General features: G+C 35.8%; 2 protein-coding genes and 1 long non-coding RNA gene across 9 annotated transcripts in view; 2 read left to right on the top strand and 1 right to left on the bottom strand.

Annotated features, from left to right (window-relative positions):
- LOC105222607 (GIGYF family protein Gyf) overlaps nt 1-5,688 on the top strand; it is a 47,038-nt gene extending 41,350 nt beyond the window's left edge. For all 4 annotated transcript variants that reach the window (XM_049460062.1, XM_049460065.1, XM_049460066.1 and 1 more), the window contains one exon: nt 5,292-5,688. In XM_049460062.1, coding sequence (XP_049316019.1) covers nt 5,292-5,614 — 323 coding nt within the window. In that variant the 3' untranslated portion in view covers nt 5,615-5,688. The remainder of the gene's footprint in view (nt 1-5,291) is intronic.
- Nucleotides 1-24,497, bottom strand: part of LOC125779268 (uncharacterized) — a 465,548-nt gene extending 441,051 nt beyond the window's left edge. For 3 of the 4 annotated variants that reach the window (XM_049460331.1, XM_049460333.1, XM_049460332.1), the window contains exon 1: nt 22,894-24,497. In XM_049460331.1, coding sequence (XP_049316288.1) covers nt 22,894-23,952 — 1,059 coding nt within the window. In that variant the 5' untranslated portion in view covers nt 23,953-24,497. Of the gene's footprint in view, nt 1-4,491; nt 4,975-22,893 lie in introns of those variants that run through there. The other variant, XM_049460330.1, reaches the window with a different exon arrangement.
- LOC125779570 (uncharacterized) lies at nt 9,596-10,395 on the top strand. Its single transcript, XR_007423335.1, has 2 exons — nt 9,596-9,825; nt 9,890-10,395. It is a non-coding gene; the product is annotated as an uncharacterized LOC125779570 (long non-coding RNA).
- Nucleotides 24,498-24,785: the final 288 nt, after the last annotated feature.

Consider the following 24,785-nt stretch of genomic DNA (forward strand, 5'->3'; position numbering starts at 1 on the left):
AATTTTCGTACATTTTAATATGGAATTTTACATGGAATTTGGATTCTCTGGCCTGCAGTGAACATTTTTGTGTATTTCCCATGGCGCTGTGTATTTTTAACAAGAAATAATAATAATAATAATAAGAAACAAAAAAGAACAAAAATAAGTTGTTGGCCTCAGGGGAACATTATTGTTAAATGACATTGGCACTGAACGATCAAAATTCTAAAAAGGCTTTGGCAGCCAACGTGTTAAGAACGAACTCTGTCCTCAATATAAAAACTTGACCCACAGATGTCGCCTTTTACATTGGCATCGTTTTGTTTAATGCACGTTTACGCCAATTTAAGGTTTGAATATTGAATACTGCGATGGTAGCGCCATCCATCGGTCAAACATTTAAAATTAGCAATTAATTACAAATGAAAAATTAATTTAAAAAGACATTTTCCAGTGGACCAAATTGTAAATCTAAACCATTCTCGAATCTCCTTGAACATACACACAAAATTTCATCGAAATCGGTCCATCCGTTTAGGAGCAGTTCAAATGCAAACACACGGTCAGAAGATTTATAACGGGTGATTTTTTTGAGGTTAGGATTTTCATGCATTAGTATTTGACAGATCACGTGGGATTTCAGACATGGTGTCAAAGAGAAAGATGCTCAGTATGCTTTGACATTTCATCATGAATAGACTTACTAACGAGCAACGCTTGCAAATCATTGAATTTTATTACCAAAATCAGTGTTCGGTTCGAAATGTGTTTCGCGCTTTTTTATCGACAAATTTTGTTCAGCGATGAGGCTCATTTCTGGTTGAATGGCTACGTAAATAAGCAAAATTGCCGCATTTGGGGTGAAGAGCAACCAGAAGCCGTTCAAGAACTGCCCATGCATCCCGAAAAATGCACTGTTTGGTGTGGTTTGTACGCTGGTGGAATCATTGGACCGTATTTTTTCAAAGATGCTGTTGGACGCAACGTTACGGTGAATGGCGATCGCTATCGTTCGATGCTAACAAACTTTTTGTTGCCAAAAATGGAAGAACTGAACTTGGTTGACATGTGGTTTCAACAAGATGGCGCTACATGCCACACAGCTCGCGATTCTATGGCCATTTTGAGGGAAAACTTCGGACAACAATTCATCTCAAGAAATGGACCCGTAAGTTGGCCACCAAGATCATGCGATTTAACGCCTTTAGACTATTTTTTGTGGGGCTACGTCAAGTCTAAAGTCTACAGAAATAAGCCAGCAACTATTCCAGCTTTGGAAGACAACATTTCCGAAGAAATTCGGGCTATTCCGGCCGAAATGCTCGAAAAAGTTGCCCAAAATTGGACTTTCCGAATGGACCACCTAAGACGCAGCCGCGGTCAACATTTAAATGAAATTATCTTCAAAAAGTAAATGTCATGAACCAATCTAACGTTTCAAATAAAGAACCGATGAGATTTTGCAAATTTTATGCGTTTTTTTTTTTTAAAAAGTTATCAAGCTCTTAAAAAATCACCCTATATATATAAAGATATTGCCGCCGCAAACTTATAGTTTTCGGGATGTTTGTATTTAAAGTTGAAAATTTCGCAATTTTTATTTTTCAATTTCTCGATTTACAGTAACTATTTTTTTCATACTTTGCACTTTTTATACACTTACCTTTACTACATTGTTTCTACATCTTTATTTTATACTAATTATTTAGATATTTTTTTATAATAATCATTTTATTTTTTACACAAATTTCATTACATGCTCAATAACATAAATGTTCCGTGTTGTCAAATAATAAGTGCCATATCTACACATTTATCAAACGAATAAAAATGAGTAAGAAATACATAAATCATTACCCCTTGATAAATCATGAGTTTTGATCGGCCAGGGTTATTTTTTTGGACCCACACCCACACACCCCGATTTTGGACCGACCAGGGTTTGTTTTTGAAGCGCGGCCGAGGCAGCCTTGCAGAAAGAAGTCGGACGCCAATGGACTAATGTTTACCCAGGTGTGGGATCGGCTAGGGTTATTTTTTTTTGAAGCGCGGCTGAAAGCTGCCAATGCACAAAGGAAATCTAAAAGTTATGTTGAATAGGATATTGTTACAATTAAACAAGGTATCGTTTATTTTACCCCGTTTTGTAATTATTTTCATATTCATTTCATTTCAATTAATTTTATATATATACATACATATATATATTACTAGCTGACCCCGCAGCTGTTGTCTTGCGTGAAATTATGTGTTTTGAAATGAAAAGAAAGTTGAATTTATCATTTCATTTTTTTTTTTCAATGTAACGCAGCTTGATAAACAAAATTTTTTGGTTTCTGTTCCGGTGTACAGAAAAGATGGCTTTCCAACTCGTGTGCACGCCACGTATATCTAGCCGTGTGAAAAACATAGAATTTCCAAACTTATTGCACACACTATGCGACTATCCTTGTGTCCTGTTGAGTGTCATCTCAAATGCAATTTTCGCTGGAAACTGAAATGGCAAATCGTTGGAACTCAAAGAAATTCGTTGAATCAAGCATTCAGCCCTTTGTATTCAATAGCTGCGTCACCATCAGTCGGGTTCCATTACATAGTTTCGGCGCTTGCAGATTGCAAAACATAATAACGACAGATCAAACTTTGAGACGCAAATGATGCGGTGGCATACCAAGCCTCTCCAAAGAATTTAGAAACTCCACTGGATAATTCACGGCGACGTCTTCAATGGAAAGACGATCGGTCGATTTGTATGAGCGCAAGTCTTCCGGAATTTGACTTTGAATCTTCCAGTTTAAGTCAAGAACATCTGTATTTTTTGGCAGTTAATATTGCGCGTGCATTTAAGGAATCATAGTTAAGATAATTTGGCCAATGTCCGAAGATTGGTGATGAGTTCATCTTTCGTGAATTGATAAACCGCAGATGGAATTGATATCAAACCACCGGAAGCATCAACCGGAATTGACCCATTTCCAATTTTTAGCGAATACGATGTAAAATGTCTTCGACAATGTCATTTTTGTTCGTATCTCATAATTGACGCGGATTTAAAGGCTGATATGGTGAATTGATTATCGCGAAAAGTGTGGGAACTTCAGTGGCATTCGAAGTAGCTATCGCATCGTCCAACATTTGTTTCCACTGATTATCGTGTTCCAGCAATTGTAATTGCACACACCATACCATTCACAGTACGCAATACGCCGCGTACATTAATCAGTAGCAACCGAAGGTAGAAGCAATCATCGTTTTTTGGGTGGGTTGTGTAAATTCATCCTAATGCATTAGTTGAGAACACACCTGAATGTCCATCTACTGTTCGGTCTTGCTTTCAGCGTAACTATTTCTTCGACGATGCATTCCATGAATGCAAGGTATTTTCAAATAGAGCAATGTTCTCGTAAGCGGATCACTGACGAAAGTTGAAAAAAAAACTCGTCAATGTTAGTTTTGTTGTTGGCGGTGTTACCACCGGCTGTAATGTATTCTCTGGGCTGAAATATCCATATTAACTGCGAGACACACAACAATCGGAAACCGTTCATGAATTGCAAAAGTAAATATCATACAAAGCGCTTTATTGCAGTTCACGTATGGACCGTATCGTTTAAGACCATTAAGCGCCATGTTGCTTCCCTTGGTGACGTACTTACAAACGTATTTTATAGATTACACCAAACTGCAATACTAAACATTGATATGAGTTTAGAATGTGAATTAGACAACAGTGGAGAATATAGTACGATCCATATGTTGTCAACTTCGATATTCACTACTCTAAGTTGTATGGTCGTCTGATGAGCTACGACGATGGAGTGGATATCCATCATTTCCAGTTTGCTATTCCGAAAGAAAAGCAAGCGGATAGTGTTTCGTGCATTTATTGTTAGACATATAAACCGAAAAGGGATTGTAGTGTCCGCAAGGTCCATGAACCATATTGCTTTCCACCACTTCATATAATACTGGATCTTTCACACGTAAAGTTTTCACTGAATAATTTTCAATTGTTCAATTCACAACCTGTCGTAAAGCATCGTAAATCGTAATAGTAATAATTTTTCTCTTGAATAGCCGGAATAAAAAAGCAAGCGATCGAGACTGAACTATTCAAATAATTTCCAAATCAAAATATTGAAAAACAAAACAGAAATTGAAAAAAAATGTTTTTGGAAAAAAGTTACTTTTTGGAATTATCCAATTTGCCGACTTTTCATAAAAAGTATAAGATGTTTTTATTTCTAAACCTTCCTTAATCCACAACGAACAACCTCTTAAAATTTCATCAATATTGGTTCAGCCGTTCTCTTAGCGTTACTAACGAACAAACATTCATTCGTTTGTATGAGAAAAAGAAAAGGACTGTTTTTAGGGGTTTTCCGGCAATTATTCGAATAATCCCTGAACCTAAACGAATATTTTAAAAAAAGAATTATCAAATTTCGTTCAGTCGTATTAAAGTTATGAGCGTACATACATTTTGGCGATTCATTTTTACATACATACATATTTATATAGACGAAGATGTAAGGTTGTTTTTATTGTTTTTTTTTTTTTTTGAAGAAATGAAATATTGAAATGATTCCTACAAACATGAATTTTGAACAAATGCTTATGATTTGAAATATAATTTTTGTATTTATGAGTTGTATTAAATTTTGACATAAAGAGATAAAAAGTATCCTATGTCCGTCTCCTGGCTCTAAGCTACCTCCCTACCAATTTTCAGCCAAATCTGTTCTGCCGTTCTTGAGTTATAAGTGATGTAACTAACACGACTTTCTTTTTTGTATATAGATATACGTATATTTAGAAAATTTGTATAAATTCATTAGGTAAGTTAATATAAGTTTTATATTGATAAAAACTGTAATGAAATTTGTGTAAAAAATAAAATTTAAATAGATTGTATCGAACCGTCAACCAGCCGAGGTATGGTATATTGGAAAAACAATGCAAACATTCGGAAAACATATATATCCTTTGTAGAAGAGGAAGGATTAATCCTAAAAGCAGAAATGTGTCGTCCACATAAAGTGCCAATGATGCTAACATTAAATAACATTAGTACTGTAGGAGTCTTTCGACGCCGAAGAGGTGCTTGTCGCAACCGAACTGGGTTGCCAAATAAATGCCACTCCCTCAGGTGTTTTATTTAATGTATGCATATGCATCCCACTGGTCGCATGCGGAGGTGTGAAAGAAGAGTTTTATCAGGGAACCAGTTTTATCTAGCGCTACCATATGTGACTGGCATAATTACTGCCGCGAAACCGTAGTAATTAATATATTATTTCTTATTTTAGGGCCGAGAGTCGAAGTCCACTGTCCCGGCAATGTGAGGTCTGCTGAGGTGCTCATATCTTTAATAGAGAAACACGTGACAAAAGGTGCTGTTATATGTACCGATTGTTGGAAGGCGTACGACTGTCTGTCCAGTCACGGGTATGAACACCGACGGGTAAATCACAGCGGCGCGGATAATCTGTTCGTCGCAGAGGACGGAACCTACACTCAACGCATCGAGTCTCAGTGGCGGGTAATTAAACATTTCTTTAACAAAGATAATGATGATAATAGTGAAGATTTTTCAAATTTAATATATGAGTATATTTGGAGAAAAATATAGCGAATAAGCTTCATGATCTTTTTGTAAAATTAATAGATGCAATAAAACATACAAAAAAAGATTTTCGAAATAAAGCAATTCTCTGAAATTCCTATTTTTCGCAAAAATTCCTCTATCCATGCATATAGATATTTTCTTTTTTATATTTAATAAACAAATAAGTAATATTCAGCCCTATCGCGCAATCCATCGTAGAGTGTTTTTTCGGGAAAGTTACGAAACTGCTATTATGCAATTCGAACAGTTCCGAAAGTAAGTTCGAAATTCGTAGAGTTGCGTTCACTAAATTCACTCGGAACGGAAAATTTTTAAGTTTAGCGGAATTTTTGTACAACAGGTTTGTGCTAACGGAGAAATAAATTTCCATATGTGAGAGTCATGATTGCTGCCAGGAAACTGAACATTCACATAACGTATGAACACCACCATTGTCACATATCTGCAAAACATTGATTAAGATGTTTGAAATGCGAGTTTGTCACCAAACTTACAATCATGGCATTGATACTAAAGTATCCTTTGCGGTTATAATAGAGAAACTTATCTTTAGTTGGGGCAACGATTTTAATATGTGTCTACACATAAAATCGCGCCTGGAAATCCGTATTTCTGAAAAAAATCCTTTTTCGCTTCCCTTTTTTCAACATCACTTAAATCGAGGTTTATGCACTGAGGGCACAAATGAGACTGAAGCAATCCCAATACTTCTTTTAAGACGCAACAAAATGTTGACTGAGCCATTGGAATATCGAATCTCTTCCATGCTGATAGCCTCCTTCAGCTAAAAACCGTAAAACTGAAGACAATCGATGAAGTAAAGATATAGACGACGACCTTGAAGAACTTGCAATCCTCTCTAAAACATCGAGGACATACGCAAAGGCCGCCTTATTTAAGCGATAGTTTTTAATAAACCTGTTTTAGAAAAATAATTTTAATAAAATTTAACAATGAATTTTTATGGATTTATGAACTGTACATTGTTTCGTCCACATCGAAAGGGTTACTCCTGTCCCTCAGTGATTTTCGGTGAGTTTTTATGTCACGCCGACTTCTCTCACGTTCTTCTTCAAGCAACATAAATGAAAACGTTAGCGAATACATATTTTTTGTTCGTAAAATCAATTTGAATATAAACGTTTCCACTTTTATTAATCCTAATTTGTATTTTTTCTTCTACACAGCTGATTTCGAAATGCCAAAATTCAAAATTAAGTCTGGCAACAAAAGTTTCGAATTCACATGAATTCAATGATAGCAAATTGTTCGTATTCGTAGCGGACATTCGTATTCGTAGCTTTGCTACGATGGATTGCGTGATAGGGCTGATTATATAATAATGTAAAGAATTTTATTAAATACATCGTCACCTAAAATACAAAACAACGTATCATCAAAAAAATGGAAATCGTTGTCGGATAATAACCAATATTTAATCATTTTGTAACGAAAACTCAAATTTTATATGTGAGTGCATTATAATATTATCATAGAGTTTTACTTCTTTTTGATTATTAAATATTGTATAAATCACATTGTACATACAATTATGTATATAGAAGAAAATTCAATTATAGCTAGAAAAATTTTGGAAAAAATTTTTTTTTATACATAGGTTATATAATTAAAGAATCACGCGAAAATACAAACAAAGGAAGCACTTTCGTTCAAAATCCTTCTTATTTGGTGTTTAAGATGTGGCAACGCTCGTTTTCATCGTAATTATAAACGCTCTAACCTTTTGAGCTATGAATTTGATAAGTGATTTTCAATTAATAAATTTAGCTGAATAAAAGTGTAATGTGAAGTTATTTCAATGTTTAGGGTGTATATTTAAATACACAAAGTGAGAAATATGAAAAAACTTAGTGAAACATTGAGAAATACCATAGGTTGATTCTCTTGCTCTTTCAAAACCTTTGCACGGTGCACGAATTGCAGAATTTTCCTCTTGGTGCAACGGCTAAACAACAAACACACCCAGAAAATTATTTGCAATGGCTGTAAAATATGTCAGACCAAAATCCATGTTTATTTTCGTGCAATGACAGGTAAAAAAATAATTGCAACCCTGTGCTAGCTGTCATTTTACTTAAATACACATTTTGACGTTACATTAGGGGTATTCTCTTGCTCTTGCAAGATTGCAGATTGCAAAAATACTATACCGAAATATACAAGAGCACGAGAGCACCCATTGCAGAATCTAGTGATATATGAACGGCTGATTCGGTCAATTTATTGTGAATGACTATTATGCAAAACTTTTGTGAATGTCTATTGTGCATGACTCGTTTAACGAATATTGTAATTGAAAAAATAACAAAACAAAACAAATTGCGAAAGTTTAACGAATCTATTTTTTAAAAACGCCACAAACTTCTGAGAAACAAAAACTTGTTAGTTTTGTAATTGAAGAAGCTGTTTCTAATATATTACTACATCTGGATGGTAATTGTTTATTTCACTTTTTTAAGCTTTAAAAATTCAAAAATTTGAAACTATGGATGAATTGGATGAAAGTCTTGCAATTATCTTATCGAACCATCGCGGAAATTATCAAAATGTGCGTAAGTGCTTGGAATGGAGGACTAATGTTCTTGACTATTTAGACGTAGGACGTTACCAACAAATGCTCCGAGTCTAATGATATTGAATACGTAGACAATATAGTTGTCAATAACGACGAAGATTCAGATGAATTTCCTTCACATGAAAATGGCCGGCGAATAACTGAGGCAAAAGCCATGCGCATATCTTTGTACACAATAATGTTTGGTGATCAATAAAACGTTAATTAATAATATACGTATGTTATACATACTGGTATTAGGTATACCAACTCTATTATTGATATAACTATTTATATAAGTTCATACTTACATAAATAGTTTAATTGTTTTTATTTTCATATTTTTTTTTTCAATTTCGTACATAGCCACTCTCTCCTTCATTTCTAATTCTAACATCTTGCATTTTTCCTCAGATTATATTTTTTTCAACTCTATGCCTAATATTCTTCACTCAGTATCTAACTTCCTTTCTTGAATTTTCTTTTCCTCCTCGAATTTATACTTATCAAACTCCAGTTTTTTCGCTTCCATAGCAATTTTTCCTGCTTGGATAGCCGCCAATTGTCCAACGGATGGTTTCGGAAGCCGAATTGATCGTTGATATGTTGATACCGGTGTGGAGATTGGTGCGATCGAAGGTGCGGCATTTGATGGCGCAGCAGGTACACATTCTTCTTCCAAGAATTCTACTTCGAATTCTGGTGCAGGACTAACTGGACATAACTGAGGCGAAGGAAGGCTGCTTTCGACCAGTAACGGTTGCATGGCTGGCAACCGCTTTCCAAATATTTCCCTCAGCTGGTCGTATTATGGACACATTTTAGCAATTTTTGCTGAAATTAGTAAAAAAAATGTTTCATTTACAATAAATTTAAAATATCTGTATAATACTAACCTTCGATTGTTCTGCCGTCAGCTTCATCTTGTAGTCCTGCACCCGTAGACTCAGTATATACAGTAAAAAACCTTTGGTTTGTTTACATAAGGGGTATTCAAACCAGCCTTGTTAATTCGTTAGTCGTTAGTTCGGTAGTTTGTACATGTATTTTGTTTTTGTAAAATTAACAGACTATTGTTTTACCGAGTAACGAACTATCCAGCTGGCAAGCTTGATAATTGTTTTGTTACTCGGTAATATTACATCAGCTGTTTGTTTGTTGTTTGTTGCTTTATACTTTATAATGGAAATATAAGTAAAATAAATTTGGTGCTCACTTCGTGAATTAGGAAAAATTTTGCAAAAGTAAGTATATCTTCAACAAATAGTTGCTTTTTATTTCATTAAATACTTATTTTCAGTGGAACCTCAAAAGAAAATACGCAGGAGGGCAAAGCCTCAAAAAATAAGGAGTGAGGAGGAAAACCACTTGGTTCTAGAATATTTACTAGAAAATGTGGAAATTGAGGTAGTTCTTTATACAATTAGCTTTAAATAAACACTTTCATACGAATTTTTATAGAAACCAAACGCCCAATTGTACTACCAAAAATTAATTGAAACAACAAATATCGATGCGACTACGGACATGTTGCGATGCAAGGTCCGGTACTGGAAGCATATGTATATTAAAGCTGAGGAGTGGCGCAAATCGACGGGTGCTGGTATAGACGTTGGCGATGATGTTTCCCCAATAAAAGGTAAATGCGGCTTTAATGTTAAGTGAAACTTTTTTGGTTTTTTAATGATTCTCCGTTCTTTCAGCAAAACTTTCACAAATGTGTCCGAATTATGAACGGTTTTCGATTCTATTTGTGAGTAAATCCGAAGCCAATTGTGTCGTACAACCCTGAAGTGTCACAATACTGCAGCGATTTTGCAGACCTTGTAGAGGTAGTAGAAATTCCAGCCGAATCATCACAATCATCTGCGGAACCATCGAGTTCACTAAACTACAAAGCAGAACAGACAATAGTAGGAGTAGAGGTAGCAACAGTTCCTCCTATCACTCCGTCGTTCCTCGAAAAAGTGAAAAAACGTGCTCCAAAAAATATTCTTAGTGAACTTAAAGATATACAAAAGAAAATAGAACAGTTTTTTGAGCAACGAATAGAAATTGAAAAAGAAAAGTTAAATTTGGAAAAGTTAAAGCTAGAATTGGACAGAGAAAAGTTAAATAAAGATTTTGAAATAAAAAAATTGGAGTTAGAGCAAAAAGAAAGACTGGCAATGATTGAACTAAAGTGCAAATATAATATGTAACAATTTTATATGTATGTTTTGTATAATAATTTTTAAGAATGTAGTATATTGTGAAGAATGCAGCATACTAGTATCCATTCGTTACAGTATTTTTGACTACTTTTATTTCGAATTCGAGCTCTTTTAAACTGCAAAATCGCTCTTTTAATAAGCCGAAACAGTGTTCAATTCGAATTTTGAGCTTGTAGTCGCAAATCATTTGAGCTTTAATTGCACATATATGATTTCCGGAAAAGAACGCTTCATGATTTTTTATTGGTGATTTGGCGAGTTTTATTTCAGTGATATCCACGTAACCTACACAAAATGGTAGTTCGTTGAACGTATCTCGTACTATTAAAGAGCGCTCAGTATTATCTGGCCAATATACTTATACTCGTATATATAAATGGAGTTCTTTTAAAAATGCCTTAAATACTCTGCGTGCTTGCCACTACATTTTTTAAAAACTTCGTCACTTGATATGAGGGTTAATAAGTGAGTCAATTGAGTTCGGTCTACACGCAGCATTTGACGGAACCGATTGTCATCCATTGTGGTTAAAATATCATCGTACCAGTGAATTGACTTTGGAACAATATTTTCTATACCTCTACGACAGTTTAGTGCAATGAGCAAATCCTCATACACCTCGTCAATGGTATCCTCTACCAAATCTTCATCTTCACTAAATATGTCTTGAAATAATTTGAAAGTTAGTTCCATGCTCCTCTATACATCAATTTAAAGTACTTACCAGTAATAAATTTGGTCTGCTCCATATAATTTTCAATTAAATGATTGACAATTTTTGATTTTGCACTTTGTTGAGGCATTTTAACTCTAATAAAATTGAATCAGCTGTTTCGGAATAAAATTTACCATACTACCAAGGTAGAGCAAAAAGTATGTTCATAGTTAAGCCTTTTAACGAAGTAACAACTAACGAATTACCAAATTAACAGGCTTCGGTCTGAATACCCCTATACTTATACTCACCTCTATCAAATCTTAGGGTTTTGTGTAACACTTTTTTTGCTACTTTCATGGTAATCAGGGTGTTGTGTTAGCATTTGAGCTACATATAAATTTTAAATTTTGATGATCACCACTTTAAAATATATTGAATAATGTAAGTGTTTCCGTTATTTAAGTGATTATATTGAATTACTTTGAATATCTGTTCAATTTTATTGGGATATTACTTGTTGTTTAATGTTAAATCAGTTGTTTTTTTGTGTGCAATTTTAAAACACGCTTCAAGTATTTCTAAATTTTTGCATGCAGTAGGATACAATCCTGGGTGGTAATTTGTCGTTTGACATATGTATACAAATTGACAAATCGTTAGCCGTTATAAGAAAACATCAATTGAAAAGTAAGCTTGAAAAGAAAGATATGTGGAAGTTTTTCATAAAAATACATATTAGTGTCAATAATAAAGTTTATATTTGAATTCAGATAAGTGTTGTTGCTGAAATAAAGCAAGATTAAGGTAAGATGTATAAATATATTAGAAATATGTCGAAGTTTTTAATAAGATTGTGTTTACAGAAGAATGTCGAAGTCTTGTGTGTGCAGATGTGCGGCAGCTGAATCCTTCTATAAATTCCCATCGGAACGAGAATTAGCAAGGTATGAATTTATTTTGGAATATGTGTTCGGTATTTTAGTGATAATTGGGTGAATTTTTATATATGTATGTACATATATGCATATATGTATATAGTATGTACATTCATCAAATATTTAAGGGGCTATACCATGGAAAGTTAGGCGAATTTCGTGATTTTTTTAAAGAAAGTACTCAATCGAATATTTCGAAGTTCTTTGGACATAATAAGGAATATTTTCGGCTATATTTTTAGTTTTTTTGTGCTGTCTTCGGAGGTGCCAAAAAAGTTCCCCAACTTCTGACATGATTTCGGTCGAATGAGTAGTTGATACACAAAATTTCTAAAAGGTTATTAAAGTATAAGGTATTTCCTGTATAATGACCTAAAATTTTTGTATAAAAATTTAACAAAATGGCGTAATATACTATAGAATACTCAGTTTCAATTTGAAGTCGATTGGTCAATATCTTGTTGAGTTATGATGTCAGCAATTTTTAAAATGTCGTTTAAACTATCAAAAAAAAAAAAAAATGAAAGAAACCGATTTTTTGAAAGTGTCACACTGGTATAGCCCCTTAATTAGTTAGTTCTTGTGCATACATAAAAGTTTGCATTATAAAAATGCATAATATCTCTTTTATTCATTCTTTTATTTATCTTTTTCTTGCCACATGTGTATTATCTACAGGCGGCCTTTCCACCAATACAAAGTACCCAAGAGAAGTGGTTATGTTTTTTTTCGGGATGGCCTACGGAATACAATTTTAGTTAAGAACTTTTTTTAAGTATACTGAAAACTATATTAGTTTTAATTAGGTTAAAGAACAAATGGCTTTCAAAATATTTGTTACGAAAGTGTTTAATATAAATATAATTCATTAAGTAAATATTATATTAACTTATAAGAGCGTTGTTATACAAAATATGACTACGTGTTACTTTTAAATTATCAATATCATAAATAGTATTAATTACTTAAGGTAATTCATTTTGTTAAACCTTAAAAATTAGTCATAGATAATATGATAGTTTTTAAAAGATACGTTTTTTCTTATAAATAGTTTATTAAAAATTTCATGCGTTTTAATTTTTTTTGCACCATTTTAATTTTTATTTAAAAAAACTAACCAATTTAATGCTTTTCATGCGTTTTAATTTTTTTTTTTTTGTACCATTTTAATTTTTATTTAAAAAAAAAACTAACCAAGATTTATTTGTTTTATACTAACCATTTTGCTTGCATATTCTTTTGTTAAATTTATGAAAATTTTTATAGACGAGGAAGATGGATGCAACTTTTGGGGGTAACAGACACCCCAAAGAAGGAGCTATTCGCCTGCCAGCGCCATTTCTCGTTCCGGATGATGAACAAATTAAAGTTAAGTAAAGGGGCAGTCCCCGATAGTAATTTGTACGCACCCACAGTAGATGGAATTACCAAAAATAATTTAGGGGTTGGAATAGGTAGCTTAGTCGAACAGACGGACGCAGATGACGGGGTAATTCGATTTGGACCTGAGGATTTTGCTGCTCAGGAGGAGGGTTTTGTTTATTTTAGGGAAACAGAAAAAGCTAGGGCAGAAGTGATTCCTTTTGGGGTTCGATGTCAGGGGACCCAAACCGAATCATATTTCTGCGATGGATCCTTCAGTCATCGAAATTGCCAAGAACAACTTGACAATGCGATGAATCAAATTTCATTATTAATGAAATTAATCAAAGAAAAATAGCAGGAGATATTAGAGCTAAAGGCTCAAAAAGATTATTTAATTAATCAAAACCATATTCATCCCCAAATTGATGAGATTTGTGGCAAATTACCACCACATCTCGCAATATGTGTCCGAAATAGTGTAAAAAATACTTCTCGTAACCCTTCAGGTCGCAGATAAAGCAAAAATATGAAGACTATAGCCCTTGGAGTAAAATTCACATCTCCTTTGGCCTATAGATATTTGCGACCCCTTTTTCATTGGCCTTCTACAACCACCTTTTCAAAATTTATAAAAGGTTGGCCAAGAAATCCTGGATGCTCATTTTGCAGCTCTCCCCTGGAGTCCCTGGAGTTGCGTAGCCGAGGCTTTAGTAATGAGGAGAAATACATTTCATCGTGTTGTGATGAAATGTCATTGAAAACTCATTTGAAATATGATAGGTATAGGGATTTTATAGTAGGATTGGAGGACTATGGGGATGAAAATCGCACGTCCAGGATAGCCAACAGTGTTTTTACAGTAATGGCTCAAGGTCTCAACCAGTTGCATACTTTTTCGTCCATAATTCTTGTAAAGGGGATGTGGTTCGGAAGTATGTTTTTGAAGTGATTGAGAAACTCCAGGGAATAGGTCTTCATACCTGTCAATTAGTCTGTGATCAAGGATCCAATTTTGTTAATTTTGCTAAGGTAGTGGGGATTACAAATGATAGGCCCTATTTTGAAGTTAATGGTGAAGAAATCATATTCTTTTATGATTCTCCTCACCTGTTAAAGAGTACGAGAAATTGTATAGAAAACTTCAGAAACCATATACAATTTCGTGGGCGTTCTGTAGATTGGAAAGATATAGTTCATTTCCATGAACAGGATTCACATCGTGATATTCGATGTGCGCCAAAATTGACTTCCGCACATTTAAAGCCCAGTACTTTTCAAAAAATGAATGTACGTTTAGCTGCCCAAGTCTTTAGCAATACAGTTGCTAGCGCAATGTTAGCGATGTATACAACGGGTCACTTAAATACATCTCAGTCCCAAACTTTTTTAAATACCGCGGAGTTTGTATTGTTTTTCGACCAACTCTTCAATATTTGTAATAGTAAATACCTCGGGGCATTAAAAAAATATGGTGAACCCTTTTCGGGCAGCTCAGATCAAATGAATTTTTTAGTAAAAGCCGAAGAAGCACTTAACTCTATCACTGTTTGTGATATGTTTGGTCGAGATATCACAAATACATTTTCGTTTATTAGAGGTTGGCTTCTTAACATTCGCAGTTTAAGACGATTGTGGCGCATATTGTCCCGGGAGGGATTTGAATATATTAAGACAAGAAGACTTTGCCAAGACGAACTGGAACACTACTTCGGACAGATTAGGAAAGGGGGAGGATTAAACGCCAGAACAACTCCTTCTATGTTTTCTGACCTTTTCCGCCAATCTTGGGGCCTTAGACATGTCAAATTTGTGACACGTGACAATTGTGAATCTCTGCAGGGTAGAGATTTAGAGATATTTTCTTTCAATACCCTTGAAAGGATAGTTCAGGATAGTTCTTGGCAAACATTTCAAGGTTTGCTAAGACCGTTCCTTTTAAAGTTAGTTTCTGTATTTTAATATATTTAATATATGATTTATAAGATTTTTGATGCATCTATTGTGGGAGCTTAAAAATCTTATTAAACATTTTGTGCAATATTTTTATTTAAATTTTTATGTAAATTATTAATTATGTTTATTTTAAGTCGTAAAGGTGAAAATAGGCCTACCGGGCAACCGAACACCTAAAAAAAGTCGGTAACGCGCCTTATTGCAAACCTCAGGGGTGGTGTGGAATATGCAAAACTTAAAGATTAAAAAATAAATTATTAAAAATATTTATAATGTTAATAAAATTTGTTTAATTTCGTTGGAATAAAGAGTATATGAGAAATACATATGCTAATAAATTAAATAATCTAAAACAAGATAACAGTCTTTGATCAAATATATATATAGATCTTCTGGTGACGAATGTGATGTGAATCCAAGGAATATTGTACAGCTATGTCTTCGTCTAATGAATGCATCCGTTTCATGCTAATCGGCTTCTTCAGGTTTCAATGGCTGCTGCCTACAATCAAGATAAGAATATTTTAAAATACTTAAACTTTTCCACAAAAAAATGGTTACATTACCATTAGATTGATTTCTTTTATTGCCAACACAAGATTAGTAGCTTGAAACCCCGTATTAACACACGACTCAAATAATTTTGAGTAATTAATTCCTTGATTCCAATTATAGCTCCGCACGATGGGTATGTTTTCCGTGTTTTTTCACTTCTTTTAAGTACCGCTTCATTGGCGATATCTGGTTCAACGGACATTTTTTATTGTATAAAACCTATGTTCACTCCAATTATTAACCTTTCAATAAAATATTTAGTAACTTTATACAAAATAAAATTTGTTTTGATTTATTTTAATGTTCGAATATTGAAAGCTGCACCTTTTATGTTTTTCGTCGGTCAAATGTAAACAAATACATTCAGAAGAAAACTCACCACCGAGAAATCTGAAAACAGGACTACATTTTATTATTAAGAACTCACTACAAAAAGAATATCTGAATATCAGTAAATGATATTTTTATGGCCGAAATATTGCACACTATGGCATTTAAATCACCTATTGGTAAATATATAACATTAATAAATAATTTTCTTTTATATTAAGCAACAATATTTATAGTTTTTTTTATTTAATAAAATAAATTTGCTAAGTATTTAGTACCTTAATTTATACATCACTGCGTTGCTACAGGTTGCTACCACTGATAATCCAAGATGGCCGCTATTCACCCCCATGAAAGCTACCACGCAAAAGGTTATCTACTGTATATACTGTGCCCGTAGACGCGATCCAGTCATTGGCTTTACGGTGCTGCGCCTTCAAATGTCGGACCTTCCACTGCACCAGATCCCATGAGACATCCAACTGCGATTTATGTAAACATCGTTTATAAAACAACTGCGCAGTTGGAGCCTGAAATAATAGAAAACCGAATTAAATAAAAAATTAAAAAAAAAAAACGTATTAACTTACCTCAAATTCCGCCTCTTCCATTAAAAACTCTATTATAGAGTGCACCTCACTCTCCTTCCACTTCTTGTTTGGCTGCTGCCTTTTCCGCTTCGCTGGGGGCGCAACTTCAGTGTTCATATTTGTGGAAAACTGTAAAAATTCTTTAGAATTTAAAAAGAAATTTTAACATCTACTTACAACTTATCTTCCTCAATAATTTAACGATGTAATATGTCTTTATGTAAAATGACAGCTAAAGCGGGGTTGCAATTATATTTTTGCGTGACATTGCACGCAAATATGCATGGGTTTTGGTCTGACATATTTTACAGCCCTTGCAAATATTTTTCTGCGTGTGCAGAATGTTGTGCCGTTGTATTAGGTGGAAAAATATGCAATACTTCCACCGTGCAAGGGTTTTGCAAGAGCAAGAGAATACCCCTATTGTTGAGGAAGGTAAATTTTAAATAGATTTTATAGTTTCTATTTAAAAAATAAAGATTTGTTACAGTTTTATTTGTTAATAATGAATGCAGAAGATGCGCCAATTCACAATAGTCATTTACAATAAATTGACCAAATAAGCTGTTTATATATCACTAGATTCTGCAATGGGTGCTCTCGTGCTCTTGTATATTTCGATATAGGATTTTTGCAATCTGCAATCTTGCAAGAGCAAAATAATCTCCCTCATGTGTTAGTAGTGCAAACTTTTCAATTTTTAATCGGGAAAATTTAAAAAAAATATAATTGTTAGCAACATTATTTCTGCATTTTCCTCCACTGGAGAAGCTCCCTTATCCGTACACCATTTATACGGAAATTCGTTTATTTATCTCTCTGCCAAAGTAATCGGAATCGTACCTAGGCAGGATTTCAGGAGTCAGAATTAGCCAAAAATTTTGATGCCCCCATTATTATGGACGCATTTGCTGTCGTTCAAAAAGGTCACTTCTAAGTTCTAAACAATTGAAGGGTAAATGTTCACAGAGCGGCTTTTCTGAAAATATGGACCAATTTTGACGGGAAATGTCTTAATATACTTGTTTTTAATCCTACTTTAAGAATATATGTAAAGCACGTGTTTTTAAAAACAATTTTTTTAGTTTTTAATAAAAAAATCCCATCTTTCGCGGTGTTAAACGTATACTTTCCATCATTCACTTAAACTTTTTTTATCATGTTAAAAATATACACCCAACTCTTTTTTACATGGTTTCTTTTTACACGGATTTGAAGTTACACGGTTAAAAAAAAAAATTGACAAAAAAATTTTAATCTGGTACGTTTTCAAATTCACTGTCTTGTAATTATGTTTGTTTTACCACACTTGGCAACATTGCTAAAATGAACATACAATAGAATCCCGATTTTCCGAACATCGATTATCCGTATATCCGGACTCATTCGTCTCGGCTCTAAAATTAATCAAATCCCATTTAGTTGTTACAACTGAAATGCATCAGGGGCTTGGCCGCAATGAAACGATGTGATTCTTTACGTCAAAGACCAATAACAAGTTATTTCCACCCAAAATTTTAAACTACATAGGCATTATGTAATACATTATTTATTGTTATAGGTCGGTTTTTATATATCGTACATATTATCTGAACTACACTTGTTAAACTTATTACATAATAAAACTTTATTATATGTAATTTAAATATTGTTTGATTTGCTTTGAAATCGATTATCCGGATTTTCGATTATACGGAATACCCCTGGTTTTATTTGATCTGGATAATCGGGATTCTACTGTACACAGTAGTAACTGCGAAATCGCCTTATTCGATAACTCTTACCTACACATTTTGTTCGTTTGATATTGTTACGAATTTACTCTTGCTAGTTTACTTTGTTAGGTTCGTATCTCTGGATTGACAAATAAAATCAACACTGTTTAATTTAATTCAACAACTCTTTATTTCACAACTCGTCTACACTATAGCAGTTTACTCTTAGCACTGATTGATTACGTTGGCGCTGCCACGGCTTATATAGCCACGCACTTCTCGCTGATGCCGACGTGTCCTTCTAGAATATCGCGTCTGGAAATTACCAGAACATACGGCTATACGGCGCCAGACGCAAGCAGACAGTCGCGGCGCCAGACTCAGCAATTGTTTAACTAGACAAGCAGACAGTGCGGCGCCAGATGTCTATTGTTTCGACAAGCAGACAGCTGTGGCGCCAGATGTCTACAACAAGACAAATGCTATTCCATATACCTACAGCTATTGTTCATAATCAGGGATGCATATAGTAATACAAATACAACTTAATACTACTTTTGTAACACTGCCCTCCACTAAAGCCTAATCGTCCCGATTAGGCACAAATCCCCTTGAACCAAATGGGGCGAGCCTCTCCAAATGTACTACTTTCATTTTACATCGTGCTTTTCCATTTCTTTGTATGCGGTATACCACGTCATTAAGTCGTTTCATCACCATATAGGGTCCTTCCCAGGCTGTCTGCAGTTTCGGGGACAAGCCTTTCTTTCGAAGTGGATTGTACAACAGGACCAGATCACCTTCTTCAAAACCTTTTGAATTTGCCGCTTGATCGAACCGGTCCTTCATCTTATTGCTCATCAGATGCGTATGCTGTCTTACCATTAGATGCAATTCATTCATTTCTTCCTTTAAGGCAGAACAATAATCTCCATCATTCCTTACAGCTGTAGGATTCGTTCCAAACTTAAGATCAGCAGGGAGTCGCAGATCAGATCCGAAAATAATCTTTGCTGGCGTGTAACCAGTTGTCTCGTGCTTCGCTGAACGATACGCCAGCAGGAACATCTGGATGCACTTGTCCCAATTCCGTTGATCTTTATCAACGATTTTCCGCAGATGTTCTTCGAGCGTTCGGTTGAATCTCTCTACCATCCCATCTGATTGTGGGTGTAACGCTGTTGTCCGTGTCTTGTGGATGCCCAATAATGTACAGACTTCTTGGAAAATGGAAGATTCGAAATTCCTGCCTTGATCTGAGTGTAATTCGACGGGCACTTCGAACCTTGTTATCCAATTTTCTACAAACGCTTCGGCTACGGTCTTCGCTTCCTGGTTTGGTAAGGCATATACTTCTGGCCATTTACTGAAATAGTCCATGACAACCAGTAGATATTTGTTTTCGGCCGTACTGGTTGGGAACGGACCTGCAACATCCATTGCGACTCGTTCAAATGGTGATCCCACGTTGTACTGTTGCAGCCTACCGCGACTTTTGGCTTTAGGACCTTTAGCTGCCATGCACTCTACGCAATTACTTATCCATTCTGCTATGGAATCTCGACAACCGATCCAGTAGAACCGTTGTTTAATCTTCTCTATAGTTTTTGTAATTCCAAGGTGCCCTCCACTAGGTCCATTGTGATATTCTTTCAATACTTTCGGGATCATGGACTTCGGTACTATGATCAGCAGACGAGACTGCTTGCCATCTTCGCTTTCCCAGGTACGATGAAGGTATCCATTAACGAGGTTTATGCTGTTCCATTGGGCCCAATATGCTTTTGCCGTTGGACTCTCGCTACTTATTTGTTCCTTTGGTGGTCGTACCCCATTTTCTTTGGCTATTATCAGCTTTGCAAGATCAGGGTCCTCCAGCTGATTGATTCTGATGCGGTGAGGAGTCCAATCATCTTCAGGTTCTATATTCAGTAATCGCACGTCGATTATACCTTCTTTTCCTTCTGATTTGGAGCAATGTTTACATTCCAGTGGTCAAGGGCGACGTGATAATGATCCGCATTTTTGTGGTGAATCCCCTTTCGATGTTCCGTTTCGAAGTCGTAATTCTGTAATCTTTCGATCCATCGTGCAATTTGGCCTTCCGGATTCTTAAACTGTAATAACCATTTTAATGCTGCATGATCAGTCCTCAGCAAGAATCGCTGTCCATACAAATACTTGTGGAAATGTTTTACACATTCCACCACAGCTAGTAGTTCTTTTCGCGTCACACAGTAGTTTTTCTCTGGTTTCCCGAGCACTCTGCTGTAATACCCAATTACTCTTTCTTGCCCGTCGATGAGCTGAGACAGGACACCTCCAATTCCATAAGCGCTCGCATCTGTATCCAGGATGAATTTCTTTCCAGGTATTGGATAAGCTAACATCGGCGCCGTACAAAGTAGTTCTTTAAGCTGCTCAAACGCTTTTTCTTGTTCCAACTGCCATACAAACGGGCGATTCTTCTTTGTTAAATCATGTAAACTTCTAGCCACGTTCGCAAATCCAGGTACAAAACGGCGGTAATACGTGCATAAGCCGAGGAAGCTGCGGAGTTCATGAATGTTGGTGGGTCGAGGCCAATCTTTAACTGCTTTTATTTTTCCTTCCTCGGTGTGAATCCCCTCAGTTGACACTTTATGTCCGAGATATGTGACCTGCTTCTTCCATAATGAACACTTTTTGGGATTCAAGCGTAATCCGGCTGATGCTATTCGCTGAAGGACTTCCTCTAGATTTTTCAGATGATCATCAAAACTTTTTCCCATGATGATAATGTCATCAAGATACACCAAACATGTCTTCCAGTTGAGTCCTTTTAACAGATGTTCCATCAGTCGCTCGAACGTTGCAGGCGCATTACATAACCCAAATGGCATCACAGAGAATTCCCATAACCCGTCGCCCATACTGAAAGCGGTCTTTTCACGGTCACATTCATCGATCTCGACTTGCCAATATCCACTTTGTAGATCTAATGTAGAAAACCATTTCGCTCCAGACAAGGTGTCTAATGTATCGTCGATTCTTGGTAGAGGATAACTGTCTTTCTTTGTGACATCATTCAACTTCCTATAATCTACGCAGAAACGGGTGCTACCATCTTTCTTTTTAACTAAGACGATAGGTGAGCTCCATGGACTTATTGAAGGTTCGATTACACCGTTTTTGTGCATGTCTTCAATAATTTTGTTAGCATCCTCACGTTTTGCTAGTGGAACCCTACGCGGAGCTTGTCGGATTGGTTTAGCGTCTCCAGTATTTATGCGATGTTTGACAATGCCGGTTCTTCCTGTATTTCCTTCGTTTGCAAATATGGATGCGTATTTTTCTAATAGTTTTTCTGCTTTTAATTTTTCATTTCCATGCAGTTCGTTCAGTAAATTATTTAGGAGTGTAGGACTTATCTGCTGTGGCTCAATAGTAGGTTTCTGTTCTGACCGTTCGCATCGTGCTATTGCACTTATATTCTGGCACTGTCCAATTACTGCTCCTTTCTTCAGACTTATAGGCGTGTTGAATTCATTCACTACTCTGACCGGAATGGTGGCGTCTTCTCTAGTTTTCACAAGCGTTCTTCCTACCAATATGGGTGTATCTATTTTTGTTGGTTCCACAATCCACAACTCTTCAGTCCCACCTCCTACATTCACTTTAGCCCATACAATCGCCTCAGATTTTGGTGGAATACTCTGATTATCATCGACAATCACCCTCTTACTTTCAACGTTGGTCACATATCCGGTGTTTATAGGCATCTCCATGTTCTGGCAAAACAGCATTTGCTTGTTTAAATCCAAAGTAACCCCGTGATCAATCATGAAATCTACTCCCATTATAATTTCATCCGTGATTTCTGCTACGATGAAGGTGTGATTAACTTCCAGGGTACCAATCATCACTTCGCAAAACACTTTTCCCGCGACAGCTGCTTCCTCCCCGGTGGCCGTTCGAAGCTTGCAACCGACTAATGGTTCAACCGTTCCTCTTACCACATCCGGTCGGATAATTGAATGTGTGGCACCAGTATCCAAAGTAAGGGTTGACAGTCGTCCATTTACGATGCCGTTGATAGTAAGATTGTTGTCATGGCGACCTATTTGTGATATCGAGATGGCGGGGCAAATAGTTGTGGGAACCAGCTCACGCCCCTTTGAACTGTTCCGTTTTAGTTTAACGACTTGTGAGATGTGGATGCTCCGTCCTCGTTATCTGTTGGTTGTTTCCGTTTTGATGGGTTTACCTTTATATTGCAATTTCGGGCAAAGTGACCCGCTTTTCCACAGTTGAAACATCTTCCTGTTGTATTTACTCGCGGTGCAGCAATTGCCTTCAGAGTCTTCAACATTTCTTCCATCAGCGCCGGTTGTTCCATTTCAACCCTCTGTACTTTGTGTGCTGGTTTACTTAGTAGGGAAGCTGTTTCCTGTGTGAGGGCGTGCGAAACCGTTTCAGCGAACGTTCTTTTTGGCAATGCATATGTGGCGCGTTTGGTGTCCACATCACGAATTCCATTTATGAAACATTGAATTTTTACCCTCTCAATGTAATCCACAGGTGCATCTGCATTTGCCAAATGAGCCAGTCGTTCTATTTCAGTTGCGAACTCTTGCAATGACTCGTTCATTTTCTGACCCCTATTTTGCAGTTCGATCTGGTATATTTGTTTCCGGTGCTCACTGCCATATCGTCTTTCTATCGCACTCATCAATGCCTCATAGTTGTCCCGTTCACAGTCTGGAATAGTCTGAAGGATTTCTGCCGCAGGTCCTTTCAATGATACAAACAAGGACGCCACTTTGTCCGCTGTATTCCAGTTATTGGCCATCGCTGTCTTTTCAAACTGAAGTTTGAAAATTTGAAATGGAATACTTCCATCGAATGTGGGTGCCTTCAATCTTTGATTATTTGTTGATGGTGCAGGGCCATGTAGTTGCAGTTCTCGCACACGATTACTCAGTTGAAGAAATTCTGATCTTAAATTTTCTTCGTCATTTTTTATTGTGCTTAATTCGTCTTCAAATTTTGAAAATTTCTCTTGCACTTGTTTTTGTAGTTGCGTAGTATTTTCCGTAATCTGTTGTGTAAGGCGAGACTCTAACTGTGATGTATTTTCAGCTATTTGCGTCATTTGCTGTGCCAAACGATTTTCTGTTTGCACTACATTTTCTGTTATTTGTAATATATTTTCAGCTATTATTTGCTTAATAGCCACTAACAGCATGTTCGTGTCTGCACTTGATGATGTTCGTTGTTCTTCTACTTTTTCTTCTACCTTTGTAGAAGTTTCTGGCCCATTAAATTCGAACTCGTCCACATTAATTCCATCCGCTTCCATTGCTTCACGTAATCGTGCCTGCAGATCCGCCTTTTGCCCGCTTATCGGCAAATTACGCTCCTCCAGTTCTTTTTTTAATTGCTGAATTCTCAATTCTCCGAATTTAACCATCTTGAATTTGGATTATTTGACAATCCCACTTCTGACACCAATTGTTACGAATTTACTCTTGCTAGTTTACTTTGTTAGGTTCGTATCTCTGGATTGACAAATAAAATCAACACTGTTTAATTTAATTCAACAACTCTTTATTTCACAACTCGTCTACACTATAGCAGTTTACTCTTAGCACTGATTGATTACGTTGGCGCTGCCACGGCTTATATAGCCACGCACTTCTCGCTGATGCCGACGTGTCCTTCTAGAATATCGCGTCTGGAAATTACCAGAACATACGGCTATACGGCGCCATACGCAAGCAGACAGTCGCGGCGCCAGACTCAGCAATTGTTTAACTAGACAAGCAGACAGTGCGGCGCCAGATGTCTATTGTTTCGACAAGCAGACAGCTGTGGCGCCAGATGTCTACAACAAGACAAATGCTATTCCATATACCTACAGCTATTGTTCATAATCAGGGATGCATATAGTAATACAAATACAACTTAATACTACTTTTGTAACAATATTTATAAAAAATTTGGGTAATTAAAGTTTTTAAAGTTTATTAGCTCGCAATATTTTATCAAATACTCGTGCTATCAATAGATTTGAACATTTATGACCTGAATAAGTGAAAACGGTATTTTATCTATAAATTTTTAGTTAAGATTTAAAAATAAAATGTTTGCCTTAATACAGTCAACAAAATGTCCAAAATTTCAATGATTCGTAAAAGGCAAGCCATTTCTTTGGAAGTAAAATTAAAATTCTTCAACTGTCTGGCAATAGGTGAAGGTTCAACATCTGTGGGCAAGGATTTTGGCTTAAACGAAGCTTCTATC

Source organism: Bactrocera dorsalis, chromosome 6 (assembly GCF_023373825.1).
Source record: "Bactrocera dorsalis isolate Fly_Bdor chromosome 6, ASM2337382v1, whole genome shotgun sequence".
NCBI classification, from domain to species: domain Eukaryota; kingdom Metazoa; phylum Arthropoda; class Insecta; order Diptera; family Tephritidae; genus Bactrocera; species Bactrocera dorsalis.